The following is a 19,536-nucleotide window of genomic DNA, read 5'->3' on the forward strand; positions in this document are numbered from 1 at the left end:
GTTTTTAATAACAGAGGATATCTTTAACAAGCAATTATCGACTTGGCACACAGTGTGTACTAGTGTGTTGGCGTTGACTGCGTGTGGACAAGTCTTTTATCGGGGAAATTAGGACCAAGTTGTGGAACTTTCTGCTGTCCCCACAGCGTCTTCGGTTCCCACAATAACTATATCATTCATCAGATGTATGGTTACTACAGAACAAATTTGTGTGTTTATGTCAGCCTTGTAATCGAGTGCATTTCCATGAGTACGTGTACGAGTACTTTGCATGAGTAGGAGTACGAGTACTTTGTCAGGAGTACGAGTACAAGGGAATTTTGTTTCCACGAGTACAAGTACGAGTACCAAAATTTGTACTCCGAGTACGAGTACTACAACACTTTGATGGTCCATCACTCACAGAATTGCTAGTTACCAGGGATATTTCATCATTACTTATATGCAGATCTTGAGAATTTTCAAAGCAAGAGGGCCTTCATATAACCAAAGTAGAACAAATAGAAACCTTAGTTTGTTTTGTTCTCTGACAACCAAACAAAATTGTCTGCCTTTCCAAAAATTTAACCTGGAATGTTTCCTCCATATGAAAGTGGCAATGAACATTTCAGATCAGCCTGAGAAGTTTGGTGACCAGATGATCTTGAAAGTTTACGTTATCTACAGGACAGCTATCTTATCTTGCTTTTTGTGAATGGCGCATCTTTTAAGACCCCCTCCCCCCTATTAGCCCTCTGTTTACTCAGCTCCATAATTTCAAAGAGTTCCGTGGCACATCAGGTTCTATTTTGTCGCTATTCTCCATTATCTGTGCAACGCTTCAGCCAATTCTTCCACAATTTCCTACATCCGTCCCCCTTTTCAACTTGGAGAAATTTGCCAACTTTTTTTTCCCCCAAAGTGGATTGTCAACTTATCACTGAACCTACTCTGTGGGAAGTTTGAATTTCCTTTTGTGAAAAAAAAACTCTTTTCAAGGCCTAAACTGAATCATACAAGTACTCTGAACCTCACAGTTATTTCTATAACACCATTAAAAATAATATTTACGTATATCTAATGCACTTGATGAGCTAGCCCCATAAATGTGGCCAATTTACCGGACTACCTCCGTAAACATAGGCCACACATCCACATGTACAAAAACGTGTCGCACTTTGCCAAATTTTGATTTTCACATTTAGGCTTAGTTTGTAGGGTTTTTTGCTTTAGAAGCATATTCACCCTCTTTATAGGCTAATCAGAAAGTGCTGCCTTTTTCAGATGTCTAATTTTTGTGAAATTTCATGTTGAAATTTTGATGCGCAAACGTGTGCAAATGAATCTGGAAATTTCACGAAAAATAGACATCTCAAAAAGGCAGCACTTTCTGATTAGCCTATAAAGATGGTGAGTATGCTTCTAAAGCAAAAAAACCCTACAAACTAAGCCTAAATGTGAAAATCAAAATTTGGCAAAGTGCGACACGTTTTTGTACATGTGGATGTGTGGCCTATGTTTACGGAGGTAGTCCAGTAAATTGGCCACATTTATGGGGCTATTGATGAGCATACTGGTTCACCCATTTTGAAAGGCTTAGTTTAGTGCTTAAAAGTCAGTGTATAAAAGATTGTTTGTACTTATCCATCAAGATTTCAATTTAACTAAAATCATATAGGAAAAACCAACAGTGCATTTAATGTAGTGATCCACTCAAGCTTTTTACCAACAAAAAGTATTAATGAGCCTGTTTTATTTATGAAGTAACAAACATGGTATTACTTTCTAATTCTGTTTTGGATTTAATAACTCTGGCAAAATGTGATTGAATTATAGTACTGGCAAATAACTTAGAAAATGTACTAACCGTGATGGATTTGCATTATAGGCTGTTACCGGCTTAATTTCTTTCATGGTGTTTTGCACTAAGGTGTACAACGAGACGTTTGTTTCGCGTGCTTGCTGGATGATTATCTGGGAAGTGGTGAATTTTACTTTCCAGTTTGACAATAGCCACTGGCACCCTGCTCGAAAAACCAATGGTACCCTTCCAGTTTCAAATTGTAATGACTGTATCTCTGTACTTGTTCTCCTTGTCAGGAATCTGAGAAGCAATCGGCTGACCTGTATCGGGAACGAGACCTTCATTGGACTGAAATCGCTGCGCCTACTGTGAGTGTAACAAACGGCCTGATAATCGTTTCAGCTTTTGTTTTGTTGGGTTTTTGCTGGTCCCAGAGAGCCAGCCTAGTGTCTTCTTTATGGCGGCAGCCATTTTCTGCGGTGGCACCCGGCTCGCGCGAGTCGTGCTCGGTAGTACACACGCTCTCTGGGTTCCTTCGACCAATAGGAATACCAAAATGCGCACGCGCCTCGTCTTTAAGAACGTGTGCAGTATGCACGTGAGCACTACACCACCGCAGTAAATGCTTCTCATTCTGTTCGTCGGATTCAACTATAGTTACCTCAATGACTGACTGACTGACTCCCTGACTGACTGTCTCCCCGTGAGTTTGACTGGTTTGGCTGGTGAAGAGAGCTGGGCAGTGCTGTCATATAGGATTACCCCGTACTCCAATGAATGGGCTAATCTTGCCCATTCTGTAGACCAGATGCGTGAAAAGACTTCCAGTGAATAGCCGACCTAAATCAATTGAATAGCATCATTGCACTCTGATGGGTGGCTGGTCTACAAGCAGCTGTATTAAACTTCCCTGGTCTTGTTCAAGGAGGAGAATGGGATGCGGTTTTAATTTGATCTCTTGTGAGTAGATTACCAATATCAATTTCTGATGACCCTACGAAAGTACTCCTCCAATGAGACAACCTAAAGGTACTTATCAAAGACAAGATTCTCCAAGCCACAAAGAGCTCAGAAAATCCGAAGTAGACTCTGGGGTTGCGTAATTGGAACATAATCTGCGCCTGTTTTCAGATTTAAAAGATTTCAAATGAACAAAGCAATTGACTGGAGCGGGGCTTGAACCTGCAACCTCCGGATAACCGTTCCGGTGCTCTTACCAACTGAGCTATCCTTGTCAGTTTCCCTTTGCGGTTCATTTGAAAATTTGTAATAAAAAAGCCGCGTCCGCTCTGAGTGATCCCCGTTTGCCATTTCCCAGGTCTGTATCATGTCTTTAGGCATGATCCCTGGCTGTATATTCCGATTCATGGCTTCTGACTAGCGCCCCTTGAACAAAGATATTGACGAATTGGGGAACCGCCAACATAGGGCTGGATAGCTCAGTTGGTAAGAGCACTGGAACGGTTATCCAGAGGTCGCAGGTTCAAGCCCCGCTCCCGTCAATTTCTTTGTTCAACTTTTCAAGTGTTATAATTCATCTTGTCAGTTTCCCTTTTGAAGTTCATTTGAAAACTTAAAAGAAATTAAACGGAAAGAATCACACAGATTAAAGTAAAGTATCCGTTGGACCAAATCTTTGAAAACGAGAATACAAGGAATACTTAGCAGCTTGTAGTTCGTGCGGACTGACTCATTCTTCAAAGGCAACTCCTCACAAGTCGTCACGAATCAATTGTTACTTCATCAAAAGTCATCCCGTCACAAAGTCAAAGTGTCAAGCTTTACAGACTATGACAAAGGCATTTATCGCCATTGTTCTCCTTTTTATTGTTCCTTCCTGGTAATCGTGATTTGACTTGTGATTTTATGACTTGTGACTGACTTTTGAATGATTGCCGGGATTACTCATCGTTTCTCTTCTCGTTCCATTTTCAATCTGATGTTTTTTTGCTTCGTAGGGCCTTGTATGACAACGGGATCAGCACCATTACATCCGGAGCGTTTGACTCACTCAAAGAGCTCTCCACTGTGTAAGTAGATTTCTGATTTCTCCAGGTTCTTGTATTTGTCTTAAGCGTTCTCTTTTTCTTCCACAAAGCATCTGGGCGTTATGGCTGTTGGGTATTTTATTGGACACTTTTGATTTTTTTCTTATTTTTAGGGAAAAAAAGATCAAAATTGGTAACAGCTTGCAAACCTTTTTTTTTTTTTCATTTACTGGGAAAACCCCCAGAATTTTCACCGCTACAACAACACAGGCATGCAACTTTTCCTCGGATCAGCTGATTTCCTCCTTTTTGACTTCCCATGTGTGCCATTGAAAATAGAAAAACACTGTACAAAGTCTTGGAAAGATTTGAATTTCCTCTTTTTTTGTAAGTTACCAGTTGAATGCCTGAACAACAGCTTTTCAGTCATGTGCAACACTTGAACATGTATTCAGAAAGTATTTAGAAAGTATTCAGAAAGTATTCAGAAAGTATTCAGAAAGCATTCAGAAAGTATTCAGAAAGTATTCAGAAAGTATTCAGAAAGTATTCTTACATACACGCAGGAACCTGATGGGTAATCCGCTGAACTGCAACTGCCACTTGTCCTGGCTTCCCGAGTGGTTGAACTCTCGAAACATCGTCACGGGCAACCCCATCTGCCAGTCACCGGACAACCTGAGAGACGTTCCGCTGGAAGACCTCGCAAAGACGGACTTCACCTGCGAAGGTTTGTTGACCCGACATCCTTAGCGTTGTTGTCGAGCTCTTTTCCAGTGCCGTCAAGTATACTGAAACATAAACTGGATGCGGAAACCCCAAATGAAAAAGATAATGTTATCGAAAAATTGATGCCAAAATGGCGCTGTCCTGTATGCCGATCCAACAAGTGTCACTGTTTGGATAGCAGCTTTTAAAATCCTCTAAAAATTTATTGTCAGTGGAAGTTTTTTCCCCCAGTGACATGGGTTTACTTGGGATATTAAAAATGGAAAATTTCAGCACGGACGGAATCATTACATTCATTGTGTGTGTCGGACATTTTGAAAACGTAGATAATGACTCGGGTATACTGTTTGCCTTTGTTGCTGACGTTAGTCAACGATGGTGGAAAACAGTCCGTCGGCGCACCAGTGACAGTCGGTCAGTAGGGGAGTCCGCCAGCCAGTCAGTTGGTCAGTCGGTCGGTCAGTGAGCTAGGTACAAAGACCAGTACAAACTTTGGGGAAGTTTGATGGGATTTGATTTAGGGATGTAGGCTGGACGCGTTTCAGTCATTGTTGGAGAATACAGTTCTCGATCTCTGGTTCTAAATATCTAGGAATCTGTGGGCAACGCGTGCAGCATGCGCCCTCTGCCTTCGATTGCAGTGTAGTTTTGGGTCCAAATGACGTCACACTGCCAAAGCGGAATGAGGGTAAAAATACGTCATGCTTGAGGCCACAGAGAGCATGTGCAGTTAGTTTACTGAATGTGCACAAGTTCCACGTATTAAATCTGTGTTTGCGTAGATGGACTATTTTTTTTTTTTCATAGTTTTGGTTTTTTTTGACAGACGGCAGTAAAATTAAATTCTACATGCATCATTTAATAATTTTTTTTTCAGCTGCCTTTCTAGAAGTGTGTTTTCAATCATTTTTCATCAGTTGCGAATTTATAGCCTTTTCTAAACTTGATGCCAAAGTACGCAGTGGACACACAATGGACTAAAATGCATATAGACTAATCAAGCGACGCCATTTTCTGAGGTAGCACCAGGCTCGCCCGAATTGCGCTCTGGTAGCCTGCACGCACTCCGGGCTCCTCACCAAAATGTGCGCGCGCCTTGTCTTTAAGAATGCGTGCAGCATGCGCGTGAGCTTGCCACCACCGCAGTAACAGCTTTCTATTCTGGTTGCCAGATTCCGCTATAGAAAGGCAGCATTGGACCAATATGCATGGAGCACTTTGTTGCAAGTTAGAGAAACTTTAGTTGGTTCATTTAAACCTATGTTTGTAGTGCATTGATCAAACTAGGAGCCAATTCTGTGTGGCCAGTAAAAATAAAAAGGACAAAGAAAAAGAGAATTTATAAACATCGTGATTGGGAGATGACCACACGATTCGTATTAATTGAATGTGGGGGACACCAAAGTTTTTGTGAAATTTGTAGGTGAAACTTCTTTCAGCATGGATTCAGCATGGATTCAGCAGGGTGAGGGTTAATATTCAATCAGGTTTTTTTTTTTACCCCATCGTGTTTTGAATTTTGTTCTTGCAGAAAACGATCTGAATAGCTGCCTGCCATCAGTTGCCTGCCCCAGGGAGTGTGCTTGCAGCGGTTCAGTGGTCCGATGCAGCCGCAAGGAACTCACAATGCCCCCACGAAACATCCCACTGACAGCCACTGAAATGTAAGTCATCAGTCCCTCTTGTTTAATGGACAATATGTACTGATTAGAATTTTTTTTTGGGGGGGAGGATTTCCTCGTTGGAAATTGTGATTTCCTAGGTTCATGTCGCAGCTTGTGACATGTTTCTTACATGCTAGGAAGGTAGTATCACTGATCATAAAATTTATTTCGGAGATAATTTAATAAGACACTAGATTTGGAGATCTTAGACCAACTCAATATCTTTTTTTTCTTTTTTTTTTGCTTCAGATACTTGGACTCCAACCAGCTTGTGACCATCCCGGAAGGAATGACAAACCTGAAGAGCCTCCACACACTGTAAGAAATCCTCCTTGCATCTCTTGAAGAGTACGGGGAGGGTTAGGAGGAAAATTATGTGTCTCAGAGAGAACTAGAATTCAGCAGCTGATGTAGCTCTTTTGCTTGTTGAAAGATTTCTCCTGTAGGCAACAATCTTCGGCCAAGTCTTTCCAGATATCGAGAAATATCTGAATGTATAAAACACTTCGAGTAAACTCCAGGATGTGCATTCCAACGAGTGATCTCTCTATAAGTACTCTTACAATAATGATAATATTAACTAACATTTCTTTTTGTCTGGTTTTCAGACTGATTTGCTTTGTGGAAATAAAACTCAGTCAAAGCTTTGTTGTCAAACTATATTTTTTGTTTTTGTCTGCAGAGATTTGAGTACAAACTTGATCACAATGTTACCCGAGAATGCCTTTGCCAACATGACTAAGCTCTCAACACTGTGAGTATAATTAAGTTAAAGATCTTTTAAAAAATCACCTCAACAAACTTGAATATTAGTATTTGAATCACTTTTTGTTTTTGTTTTATGGTCACAAATTTGATGAATTTTGATGTTCGATATCCTTGCTTTCAGAATCCTGAGTTACAATCGCATTGCCTGCATTCCACCGGGCACTTTCACTGGATTGCGGTCGCTACGAATCCTGTAAGTTTGACATTTCTGAGTTGTAAAAAAAAAGTTCCTTCCTCGTTTGATTTGAAAGATAAAATAAGAATAAACTAAAAAGGCATCACCACGATTCAAACTCGGATCATCTGATTAAAAGTCATGTTTACATTCAACCAGGCCATAAATCTGCTGCCTTGCGTCAGTGATTCAAATATTCTCCAAAGCCTAGGACATATATGAATATGCATGCCTGCAGAGAGGGCTCCCTCTATTGTTCCTAGTTGAACTGCACAGGAAAAAAAAAATGCTGGGTGGGAGGCTGATTTGTCTCACTGGCAGGCAAACTTGCTGCCGGCTGGCTGGCTGGCTTATGACCCCATCCCCCCAAGTTGGTTCTAGTTGAACTAAAGGCTGTAAGTTTTACTACTTGAAAGTCTAGCTTTGTGGCTTGCTGTCTTGAAGAAATTGAAAACAAGTCAGTCAAATGTCACCAACAAGTCACAAGTTAGGTCACAATTAAGTTTGGTCACGGGGGATGGACTTCAATCAGTGCTGCAGTTGCGTCAGTCCGGACAAGTCCTTGCGTGTCCAGAACAAGTCCTTCAGGCTTAGATAAAGTCACAAACTGTTCAGATATACTCTGACAAAATTATTCCTTTGTTATTGTTCATCCACTGTTACTTGTGACTGGATTTGGGATAGGATTTGTGACCAGGCTTGTGATCAGGTTTTCGATGGACTCCGCAACAACACTGACTTCCTTTGTCAGAATTTACTTGACTAGAGACTAGATGACAAATGTGATTGACTTATGAAGACTTGATTAAAACTTTGCTGTCATCCCATGCTAGTATCCACAACAATTTCTGTTTTTCCTTTCAAAGGTCACTCCAGGGCAATGACCTCTCCACGCTTCCAAACGGCGTCTTCAGCGATCTCCACTCTCTGAGCCACATGTAAGTTTTCTTGAAATAACTTAGCCGCTTCATGGAACCTCTGAATGGATGTGTCCCGGGTTCAAGTCCAGTGTCTGTCAATTTTGTTCTCCATTGAATGATGCAGTGTCTTGCAAATATATTCATGAAGTTGGTAGAGCAATTGTACTGTAATTCAGAGGTCCGGGGTTCGAATCCAAACATTTGCTTTTGTCGTTTGTCACTGCAGTGCCCTGGGCAACAACCCGTTGTACTGTGACTGTCACCTGCAGTGGCTGTCGGAATGGGTCAAGGCAGATGGCTTCAAGGAGCCCGGCATCGCTAAGTGTGCCGACCCTTACGACCTACGTGGGAAGCTTATCCTGACTGCTCCATCCAAATCCTTCGTTTGTACAGGTAAGGATTTTGTCGACATCGGGCTCAATTTCATGGCCCTGCTAACGTTTGCTCACCAATGATCACTGTTCTTTGCTCACGGCACTTACACAAAAATTCTTCAGTTGTTCTGCAAGACTTTATAGGATCCCGTTAACCCAGAAAGTACTTTCATTAGTTGAAATCCACACTGAATAGCATGGAATAAGCTTTCATTGTTGGTACACCTTAGAATATAATCTTTGCAACTTTTGGGTCTTCAGACAAGAAAACTTATTTGCTGTTTCACATTTTAAATTGGGAACATTCGAGTTGCAGAAAAGCTTTGAACTTTTTCATCATGAATGCGAATTGAGGCGTTGCAATTTAGAGAGTACAATTTCAGTGAAATTTTGGAATCCATCCGTGAAGCAGTCAACTCTAAAGGAGAAGTGAGGTATTTTCAAGAAGTTGCCATTTCATTCAACTGGTGAGAGTCGGAAAGTGTTGACTAAAACATCAAATAAATACCTCTGGTTATTCTAGGAACTAAACTTTCTCTTTTAGAGTCGGACTCTTCTCGTTGTGTAATCTTTAAGTTTAATATGTGCATTAGGTATAGTATGCATTTGTGCGAATTGGAGGAGGAGAACAAACAGTAAAACAAACTTGAAAAACAGTAAAAGTTTAATTTAAGTTCCTTCACCCCGAAATCACATCTTTGTACCCACAGAGGAACCAGATATGAACATCCAAGCCAAGTGCGACCCCTGCCTGTCGGAACCGTGCGAGAACGCGGGTGTCTGCAGCGTCAGCCTGACGGAGCGCTACACCTGCGACTGCCCTGATGGGTTCAAAGGTCGCAACTGTGAGGTGCAGCTGGACGCTTGCGAGGATATGCCGTGCCTGAACGGTGCCCAGTGCCGGAATCTCAACGGTGGATTCAGGTAGGCTTAGAGGTTTCCCTTGAAGGGTGGGGAGGGGGGAGAAATGGTCTGTGTACTCCCACGACATATTGCTAAGAACCTTCGGGAAACATTCAAGTTTTTAAAATGATCAGAAAGTAAAAAAAGTCCAGTTTGTTCCGAGCCCATGTGGTCATCAGGCCGGTGTTTATCTCTGGTTTCAGTAGCATGAAACGACTAAGAATATTTCTATTCCCCCTGGATGGGATGCTAGTCCATCGCAGGTTACTCCCCAGCTAATGCCGGTACCCATTTATACTCCTGGGTGAAGAGAGGCAGGTGGGGGTGAAGTGGCTTGCCCAAGGACATAACACATGACCAGCAGCTGGATTCGAATCCCTGAGCCTTCAGACACGAGTCACAAATGCTAACCACTAGGCCATGCCCCCTTAAAAAAAACTATCACAAGAAGGAAGATAATCATTCAAACTTAGTAAGCAATCACAAAAGAAAAGAGGTGCACCTTTATCAAGTTTTGCTGTTTTTGTGATTTGACTTGTGACTTAACTTGTGATTTGACTTGTGATTTGACTTATGACTGGACTTATGACTTGACTTGTGATTGACTTATGACTTGACTTATGACTTGACTTGTGACTGGACCTGTGATGGGTCTGATTCCAGCTCCAAGTTTATGTGCTTCCATTTTGAACCAGGTGTGACTGCCTTGCCGGTTTTGAGGGTGACCTGTGCGGTGAGAACATCGATGACTGTAAGGACCATCAGTGTCTGAACGACGCCATATGCCAAGACGGCATCAACAACTACACGTGTTACTGCAGTATGGGATACTCGGGTAGGTAGCAGCAGTTCCCATGCCGGCTCTGTTATCTGTCAGAATATTTTATGTTCACAACATAAATAACAGTTGTGATACATTGCCTTTATGACGTGAAGTGCTTTGGCTGTCTGGATGGGATCCACAAGTTTTAATAAGTGATGCTTGCCAAGGAGCACTTTTGAAACAATTTTTTATACACTGATAATCTTCCAGGGACGTACTGTGAAGTGGACAAGGACCTTTGTGCCCCAGGAACCAACCCATGCCAGAATGAAGGAGTTTGCTATGACCAGGGCCGAAGCTACAGGTAAAGAGAGGATATAATTATGTTCTACTTGTATGCTCGTATATTTATAATTAACGAAGGACAATAGACAAAGGGCTCTGCAGAGTTTGCCAGAATTTAAGGGGAGGTTGCTAATTCGGTTATGTTCATTCAATGCCTTCGTCATTCTGTTGTCATTAACTTCCTCAAACCCCTTATCTTCTTGCAGGTGTGACTGCCAGCCAGGCTTCCGTGGCGTGAACTGTACCGAGACTTACCAGGACTGCCGCTCCCAAGCTTGCCAGCACGACGGCCAGTGCATCCAGGAGCTGGAGCAGTGGGTCTGCAAGTGCCCGCCAGGCTTCTCGGGCATCAACTGTCAGAACCCTCCCGTGGTCTTTCCGCAGACTAGCCCCTGCGACTTCCTCAACTGCCAGAACAACGCGCTGTGCCAGGAGGTGAACGGGGAGGTCAGCTGCCAGTGCCGGCCGGGCTACGTCGGCGAACGCTGCGAGGTCTCCACCAGCCTGACCTTCTCACAGCAGAACGCCCTGCTCAGCAAATCGGCACCAGACATGTCCCATCAAATCAACTTCACCATCGCCTTCGCCACGACGGCGGAGAACGGCATCCTGCTCTACCATGGCGGCGCCCAGGGCACAATGGACCACCTTGCCGTTGAGCTGTTCAGGGGCTACCTCCGGGTCAGCTACGATGCCGGCAACTTCCCAGCCACCACCATGTTTGGCCAGCAGAACCTCGCCGACGAGGAGTTCCACACGGTCCAGGTCCTAGTAGCTGGCCGCAACATCTCCTTCCAGATTGACGATGAGGAGATGCAGAGCGCCACCAATGAAGGGCCTAGCGAGTACCTCGTGGTGGACGCTCCTCTCTATATTGGCGGGGCGCCTTCGAAAAGGAACCAGTACGCTCTCCGGCACTGGCATCTGCGGAATGGATCCAGCTTCCATGGTAACCATAGACCATTGTCTTAGATATCCACCGACACTAACAAAGAACTCTCTCTCCAAGGAACTCTCTCTCACAATGCATTGAGAGTATTCCGTTGCTATCACAGATACTTGAAATCACTCCCTCTCAATCCCTACTAATGTTTTCTTCACTCAATTGTCTATTACTCTCAATGTCTCTCTACATCACTGTCATCACAGGTTGTATGCAGGGTTTCTCCATCCCGTTCCATATTAAATTCTACCATTTTTTAATATTTAGTTTTGCCCTTAATCAAAATTATTTATCTGAGGTACATTGAGGTCAGCGTTGTTTTTAGGGCTTGTGAGAAAATAATCCATCACTTCCTTGGATAGGATGAGTGCAGACGTCAAACCACTCTCTAGTTTACCAGGGTTAGCCATTTCGTAGAAACTTGTTGACAGAAACTCTTTTACTGTATCCTTGTCATGACAGGCTGCATGCGAGGCTTCTTCATCAACGGTGTGCCTGTCACGCCCACCGATGAGGTAGACGTTACGGGCGTGACCTCAGGCTGCCCGGCCTTGGACATGCCGGACCCCTGCCAGACCAACCCATGCAAGCAGGGCTTCTGCCGCAAGCTGGACTCCGCCCGGTATACATGCGACTGCCAGGACGGCTGGATGGGACAGATGTGCGACACAAGTAAGTGCCCCTGCGAAGTTTCAAAACCTTTGTCATAGGCTTCAGTTTCCAGTTCATGATTTTTATGTCCCTGATGTGGGTGACAGACGTAGTATTGGGTACATTGTCTATTAGTGAACATCTAATCAAAATTTAAGAGTATCAGTTAATTAGGTTTAAGTATTTAAGGAGCAACAGAGGATGAACAATCAGAAAGGAATGTGTCTACCACTAGTTTTCCAGCTCTGGCAGGAGCTTCTATATGGCACTTTGTGGTGGATCGGTAGGTCTGTCCCCAGAATATTGACCAAAAACAGGCCCCCTTAAGTTTCTCATTAAATATATAACACCAATTGACCAAACATTTACCAAATGCAATGCTGTTGTCAGTAAGTACAGTCTTGGCGAAAGTCTATTTTGCATATGAAGTGAGACATTCTGGAACCAGGGCCCAATTTCATAGCACTGCTTAACAGTAAGCAGAAAAGTTGTGCTTACTATAGCAGAGAATCATGCTGCTGCTTTAAGCACCATTTCATGCTAACGGTTGCGGGCGCATGGAGATTTCTATTGTTACGTCACTGATTTAAGCAAAGTTTTCTTCTGGGGTTAAGCGTGCTTTTGCTGTGCTTATACTGCTTAACGGTCCCTATGAAATAGATGGAGGCTCGGTAAGCACAAAGTCGGCTGTTAAGCAGCGCTATGAAGTTGGGCCCAGGCCAGAGCTTATTGTGCCCTCGTGTTTGTTGAATAGCTTTTCGCTTGACTGGAGACAGGTTGACTTGTCATTGACCGGTAATTGACATGTGAGGACGTGATTGCAACTCTGAATCATTTCACATCTAATCACCACTTTCATTCTTACCTCGTCTCAGAAACGACTTGCACTGCGCAGGACAGACTCTTCGTACCGGAGAACGAGAACGGTTCGTGCCGCAGCGCTACCTCCATCAGGACCAAGGTATGCAGCGGGGAGTGCGGCATCTCCTGCTGCCGGCCGCAGCGGGTCCGGACTCGGGACATCATCCTCCAGTGCGACGACGGCACGGAGGTCAAACAAGAGGTCAAGATCGTCCGGAGCTGCGCCTGCCAAGAGTGCGTCGACCAGTCGTCGCCTGAGATCCTAGACGGGCCTGAATAGACCCGTCTTCCAACAGGAGAACGTCGGAGATTTATAAATTTGTATATAATTTCTATACTGAAAAAAATTTATTAATAACTGAATGCTATAGCAGAATAACGTAAGCTATTTTTGTAGATATTATTTTCTATGCTGTAGTGATCGGACTTGAGTCTACTTTTCTTCAAAGGGGTTTGACATAGATGTTCCCAGGAGACTGCCAATACAGCAACCTATTTTCCAATTTGGTTTCGTATGGAACCTGGACTCTCGTAAACATAATTTTGCTGTCATGACGTTTGGGTTAAAGGTTGACAGTCGGTGGGAGTTAAACGTTCCACAGTTTTGTCAGAGTAAACACTGTCGGTTAAGAAGCCATCACGTGTCATTTAATTTGCATTGGATTTAGTGCAAATTGTCGGTGGTCACAGCACGGTCTTCCCTTTAACGTGCTCCCATTATTCTCAGACTCAAGAACAATTAGTGCAGCTAGTGTATTGTTAGCTGCCTGTTCTGCTTCCCCGCAATTTACTTGGGTAAACATGACTGTTACATTCCAACTCTGATAATCAAGTTTTCCCATCCCCTTTTGTCCCTGATAAGTGCTGTTCCTATCGTGATTTTCAGCATCCATTATATTTTAGGGTGGTAGAGTTTTTTTGGGTGGACTTTGACGACAGCGTGTTCCGAAGGAACAAATAATTTGTATTTAAAATACCCGTAAGTGCCAGTAGTTCATTTTATCTGTTGTATGTTATCACTCTTTCATTTGTCTACCTTTAAATGGGCGTTGCGCACATCATCAAAATGAGGGGCCCCTTTTTGGGGAGTAATTGTTGTATCTGTTGTTGTAAACTCATGAGGGCGCTGTAGTAGTCCCAGCAACAAAGCTGTATGTGCCAGTTTCATGGAGGGATTGTACGTTAAGCTGGGCCGGCGGGCATGTTTGCACTCAGATTTGGAAACTGTAACCATAGAGTGTGGACAACTTATCTCCATGTGCTACATTTGTCAGGATAGATCCTTGTAAAAAAAAAAATTCAAGTCTAGAAGGGAAAGGAGAAGATTTTCTCTTGGACAAAAAGTAGAAGGAAAGTAATACTTGCGCAGCGGTGGTTGGTTCGATCTTCCCCCCAGGCAGCCTCGATAACTGGCAGATGGTTTTTTTTTTATTTTGAGTCGACCTATCTGAGGGTTTGCCCAGATTGACTCCGTCGGGATATCGTCTACGGCTTCGTCTCGGCATGAATTGATCTTGCCCGGTGACATTTCATCATGAAAATCGATCAACAGTCTGGATACAGGGATTACCGCACCGACATGGGAGAGATTTCTGACTTTGGGCCCTCTTGCCTAACCATGCCAACGACTGGACAAAGTTTCTTACTTTTGTAAGTTTTTTGGGGTTAAGTTTCTGATCAGTTGGCAGGGGTAAATCCTGATGGAGGAATTCTCTGCAAGTGGCATGTGTGACAAACTTTGTGTAACACTTGTAGACCCTTTGGTGACTGTGTACATCCGAAGGTACCCAGCTTGCGTTGTAACACATCTCACTGTTACATGGTTTACTTTGGTAACTGATGTCACTTTTGGTAACGGATGTCACTTTGGTGACAGATGTCACTTTGGTGACAGATGCCACTTTGGTGACAGACTATCACTTTTGGTGACAGAAATAATTTTTGGTGACTTACTTTTGGTAAGTCAGTCAAGTCAAGTCAACACTTTGCATCTAGGTATAACTTACGACGAAGACATGTCTCCTTAAGGGTTCATTAACATGTACATTAACATCAGAGGTTATTACACACAACTCATTGAAGTATGACACCTCCCATCAAATTATCTTTGTTATATTCTTCCCTTCCCTTTGGCTATGTCTTCTTCCCACCCCTTTCCCCTCCACCGCCTACTCCTCCATCATCACAGTCTTCGAGACCCACGCGTGGTCGAGAAGTCAAAGACACTCCCTGACATACCCCCCTTCCTCTGAAAACCTGGACTAATGAACGCTCATCTGCCTAAGCTGGCCGGGGCAAAATCATCCCCCTCGTCTCTCCCCAGCAGAGAAATTAATCCATGTTGACAGAGCGAAGCGAAGCATCAGTAAAGGGTTCCCCCTAGCCTCTGGGAATTTTATCTTTTCTTTTCATTGGCACCATGCGTGGCTGGCCCCCCTGAAGGGTATTTTTAAGCCGTGTTGATTTGTCATCGTTTCAGACAAACTCGCCCTCGGCCATGAGAAAAAAAAAACATCCTTTAAAAAAAAATCATTGTTGTGAGCGCTTCGTGTTGATTATTATTGGGCCCGAGAAGTCAGGGGAAAAAATCCTAAGTAAAAGGCAGCTGTAAAAAAGTTTGAGCAAGGATTGTAGTAATGTTTTGAAATGTGGCTTTCCACGAATTAAAAAAAGAAGCTGATTTCCTGGCTAGTCCTCGAAAAAAAAAACACTGAAGGGGAAACCCTCACACATAACGGCTTGAATTTCTGTAGCTTTTGCTGGAGAAACAAAAAAATCATCACAAAGTGATTTTCTTTCCCCTAGCGGTCGTGCGGATAACATCGTCGGATCTACTGAACGGCAATACGGATATTGAAATTTCATGTTTTTTATATTCGTGCAAGGGCAAAAAAAATAACGTTGTTGGGTGCAAATGTAAAGCCACTCTGTCGTATTTATCTTGGGCGATTTAGTTTTCAGATACTTTTCAAAGACGGTAGTTTCTCTGTAACAGTTTAAAACAATTTGTACAGTATGTGTTCTTTTATTGCTGAAATAATAGCATACTTATTGTGTCTCTGTTGTATTTTCTTTTGTACAAATTAATTCTCGGACAGTTTGCATATTAATTATTACGCGTACATATACGTAGCGGAGACGTGTTTCATACCATCTCCAATAATATTCTCAGCATGACGTTGTCACGCGGTTGTTGGGAGCTCTGCGTTATGTCAAAATTAATGTGTTATTTTTGTAAGTGTTAAAATTAAAGCAATAAGAACCGGCGTGCTGGGAAACATAAGCCAGCCCGTCATTGGCCGATGCGAGATAGAAGCGACTGTTTCATTGGCTCTTGTTGTAGGTCACTTGACGTTATTTTTTCAGTCCTTAGAAATATCGCTTCTTTACACTGTAACCCGCAGTGTATAAATGACCATTGATAAATGGCCATAAATGTAATTGTTCTAAAAGACAACAAATGCTGCTGCATATTTTTTTTTAATGTTACAACAACTGAAACGCGTTGTCTTCATTATCTGGTATTCAGACTCCTTTGTACGCGATCTGGTATGTTAGACAGGTCTCCAAAACGGAGTCTTGTTTTTTAGTGGCCGGACAGTTGTTGGATGGAATATTTTTCGAATTAGTTTTCATGTAAATATTAACTGACTTTATCTACAAACAATTCTTGTTTATTTTTCACAAGAAGCACCACTATGAACAGGGTTGGGTACATAACAAAGATGTTTTTTTTATTGATATGACTTGCTTAGTTGTAATTTTTGTTTTGAAATTTTGGAACTGGTTAGAGCAACATTATAATTTTCTGAACTTAAAGTGACCCTCAACACTTTGGGTGCCCATCCTTTTGATCCAATATTGCCAAACCGTGTAGAATAAAAGAGCGGGTATGCCCGGGGTTAAGATTCTCAAGAATACAAACTGTTTAGTCGAAGAAAAACTCTTTCTACATTTGGGAGAAATGTTCAAGGTTCTTTACAGGGAGCTTGATGTTTATGATATTTTCAGTTTTCTTGCGCTTTCGCCTTTTAAACCGAAGTGCTTAAATAGCTGTGAAAAATTGTACCAGCACTGCCAGTTTATAAATATCTACAGTGTTTAATTGTGTTTATTCGTTTCTGCGGTCTTTAAACTGGCTCTCTTTAGTTAAATAATTACTAGTTATGTTCGCTGTAAATTCAAGTCTGCCATTTTGTATTTAGCGTATCTACTGCAGTGGTTGTACACTGAGTAGAGTACCAAACATAATGTATAATGTTCATTGTGAAATCGTTACAGCCTACAATATAATCCTGATGCAGTATATGGGTATGATAAAATGGATTGTTCGGTATTTTTGAAGAGTTTCAACTAAAATGTGTAGCTCGATACGGAACTTATTTATTCTTTGGGTATCATTTTCTTTTGTAATAATGCCGATTGTATATTACTGAACTTCATCCTTGTATCGCTGGCGCTGTGTATTTAAAAATTAAAAAAAAACTGCTTTACCCAAATGTCATTATTCCATTATGTAATCGTGGACGATATATACCGGAAGCTATCAAAGTCGTTCACGTCTGTATGGCATGCATCGGTGTTTTGTGCCCCATTGCAGCCTTTTAATGCAAATCAGCAGTCAGTATAAAATATACATTGGACTGGTCCATAAGTATATATATTGGACCGGTTCAATAGTATATATATATTGGACCGGTCCAATAGTATATATATTGGACGGGCCAATAGTAGTTATTTGACCGGTTCAATATTGGACCGGTTCAATAGTATATATTGGACCGGTTCAATAGTATATATGTTGGACCGGTCCAATAATATATATTGGACCGGTCCAATAGTATATATATTGGACCAGTTGAGTAGTTTGCTTGGGCAGCTGGAAAAGGACGCAGTGACAGTAAATGCTCAGTGCCGCACGTTTTTATTGATGAAAATTACTTTTAATTTTTGATTGTATTCTATTATTAAATGTATATATAAATGGTACTGGTCTTGTATAAATGCGGAGGTGGACTGGCCTTGTTTGATGCCAAGCACAAACCAGGCTGCACCAATCAATAAATAATAATTAAAAAAAAGATTGAAAAAAAGTTGGCATCGTCTTGGTTTGGTTGTTTAAGTTTTCGTGTGAATGGCTGCATTTACGGCTCTGTTGCGTCTTGCTGCAAACGGTGATGTTTCTATAGAGTGCGGGGAATTCACTCTTTAATTCATTTCAATATCACATTTACGTCCATACTGCCATTAAAAAATACATCAGCATAAACAATATTAGGAAACAGGAATGAAATACTGTACATGAAATGTAAAATAATATTAGAAAAATAAACAAACGTATACCAAGTACAAAATAATGGATATGCAATAATGTGATATGCAGTAATGGACGGTAAATTGTATAAGCCGAAAAGCGAGTACGGGGCTGTTCGGGTAAGCCTAAGCTTGTAGAGAATTAGAACAGCCTGGTATACATAAACACAATAAACGCAGACATAAACAATAACGCAGAAAGAGGAAGTAAAGAAGACAATCAAAAACAACTTCCAAAAGAAGACAAAACGAACCAGATAAACAAACGAGGGACCACAAATAAATAGACAGAGGGAGAGGAATAATAATTATAACCAAAAAGGTATGAACAAATTGAGATAGAAATGATGAAACTGCGCGCATATGGAAAATCAGGATGGGAAGGTATGCTTGTACAATGGCAGGAGGAAATCTCATTGCATTATCAAAAACAGACTTCATCAGCGCTTCCTGCAACGATCACTTGCAGCAAAACAACCGTCTGCAGTCACTAAATAGCAGCATCGCAACATCGCGACTTTAATTAGCCAGCAAGAGTGAGGACCAAAAACATAACACAAATTACGAGGGTAAACCTCAATATTTAAACCACAATAATATTATATGCTGACGCACCACAGAAGAGCAGTGACTTGACAACCGTCGACCCCAAAATTCAAATCCATCTAGGACATCTCACGCAATCTACCAGATCCATAAGACGATTACCTTCGATATTTCAACCCTGCCTGAGATCGGCCGTTGCCCTAGAAATCAACTCAGCATCTCTCTCTCTCCCCGGAGGCCAAATGTGTCTTCTTCTTCGTCTTCTTTTGCCTCCTCTATTTTTTCAACATCAGCCACCGGATCAATTCCACAATCAACGGCGCTTCATCCGCACTCGCCAGGAAGCGGAAGCATTGTCAGAACAGCCCGTAGGCGATGCCATTCATGTCTCATCTCCTCACGGATCTCAAGCTTGAGCATGATAGACACAATGGCACGATGTAAGCTCACGAAGCTGGCCCAACGAATAGGAGAGGAGGAAAACTGTGCATGAACTTTATTTATATAAATATATATGCCTATAACTGCCCCCCTCCTTTTAAGTCTTTTTTTTTTTTGTAGTTTAGGGAGCCGCTTCCTGTCTGTAACAGTTATGAATTTGTCACGGGTTGTCCAGCCCCACGGAATAGCCCACAGCCACAGAACTCACTTCAAAAGAAACGTTATTGCAGATAGACCTGTACTAGTTTTGGTCCAAGAAGTCAGTGACCAAAATGGACTACAACTTTCGTAGTAGTGCGCGCCCTCGTACGACTGGCTCTGACCGTTTTACTTGCTTGCTCTGACGTCTTGAGGTTGCAAACCACTAAA

At 42.2% G+C, this 19,536-nt stretch overlaps 1 protein-coding gene across 1 annotated transcript in view; it reads left to right on the plus strand.

The window, feature by feature from the left end:
* Nucleotides 1-17,879, plus strand: part of LOC119739724 (slit homolog 2 protein-like) — a 69,450-nt gene extending 51,571 nt beyond the window's left edge. The window contains exons 15-29 of the mRNA XM_038214754.1: nucleotides 2,080-2,151; nucleotides 3,742-3,813; nucleotides 4,338-4,501; nucleotides 6,032-6,164; nucleotides 6,414-6,482; nucleotides 6,847-6,918; nucleotides 7,054-7,125; nucleotides 7,974-8,045; nucleotides 8,254-8,420; nucleotides 9,112-9,325; nucleotides 10,000-10,139; nucleotides 10,338-10,431; nucleotides 10,619-11,361; nucleotides 11,818-12,027; nucleotides 12,882-17,879. Of these exons, the coding sequence (XP_038070682.1) occupies nucleotides 2,080-2,151; nucleotides 3,742-3,813; nucleotides 4,338-4,501; nucleotides 6,032-6,164; nucleotides 6,414-6,482; nucleotides 6,847-6,918; nucleotides 7,054-7,125; nucleotides 7,974-8,045; nucleotides 8,254-8,420; nucleotides 9,112-9,325; nucleotides 10,000-10,139; nucleotides 10,338-10,431; nucleotides 10,619-11,361; nucleotides 11,818-12,027; nucleotides 12,882-13,147 (2,560 nt within the window). The 3' untranslated portion in view covers nucleotides 13,148-17,879. The remainder of the gene's footprint in view (nucleotides 1-2,079; nucleotides 2,152-3,741; nucleotides 3,814-4,337; nucleotides 4,502-6,031; nucleotides 6,165-6,413; nucleotides 6,483-6,846; nucleotides 6,919-7,053; nucleotides 7,126-7,973; nucleotides 8,046-8,253; nucleotides 8,421-9,111; nucleotides 9,326-9,999; nucleotides 10,140-10,337; nucleotides 10,432-10,618; nucleotides 11,362-11,817; nucleotides 12,028-12,881) is intronic.
* The last annotated feature ends 1,657 nt before the right edge of the window (nucleotides 17,880-19,536 follow it).

Source organism: Patiria miniata, unplaced genomic scaffold (assembly GCF_015706575.1).
Source record: "Patiria miniata isolate m_02_andy unplaced genomic scaffold, ASM1570657v1 HiC_scaffold_4, whole genome shotgun sequence".
NCBI classification, from domain to species: Eukaryota; Metazoa; Echinodermata; class Asteroidea; order Valvatida; family Asterinidae; genus Patiria; species Patiria miniata.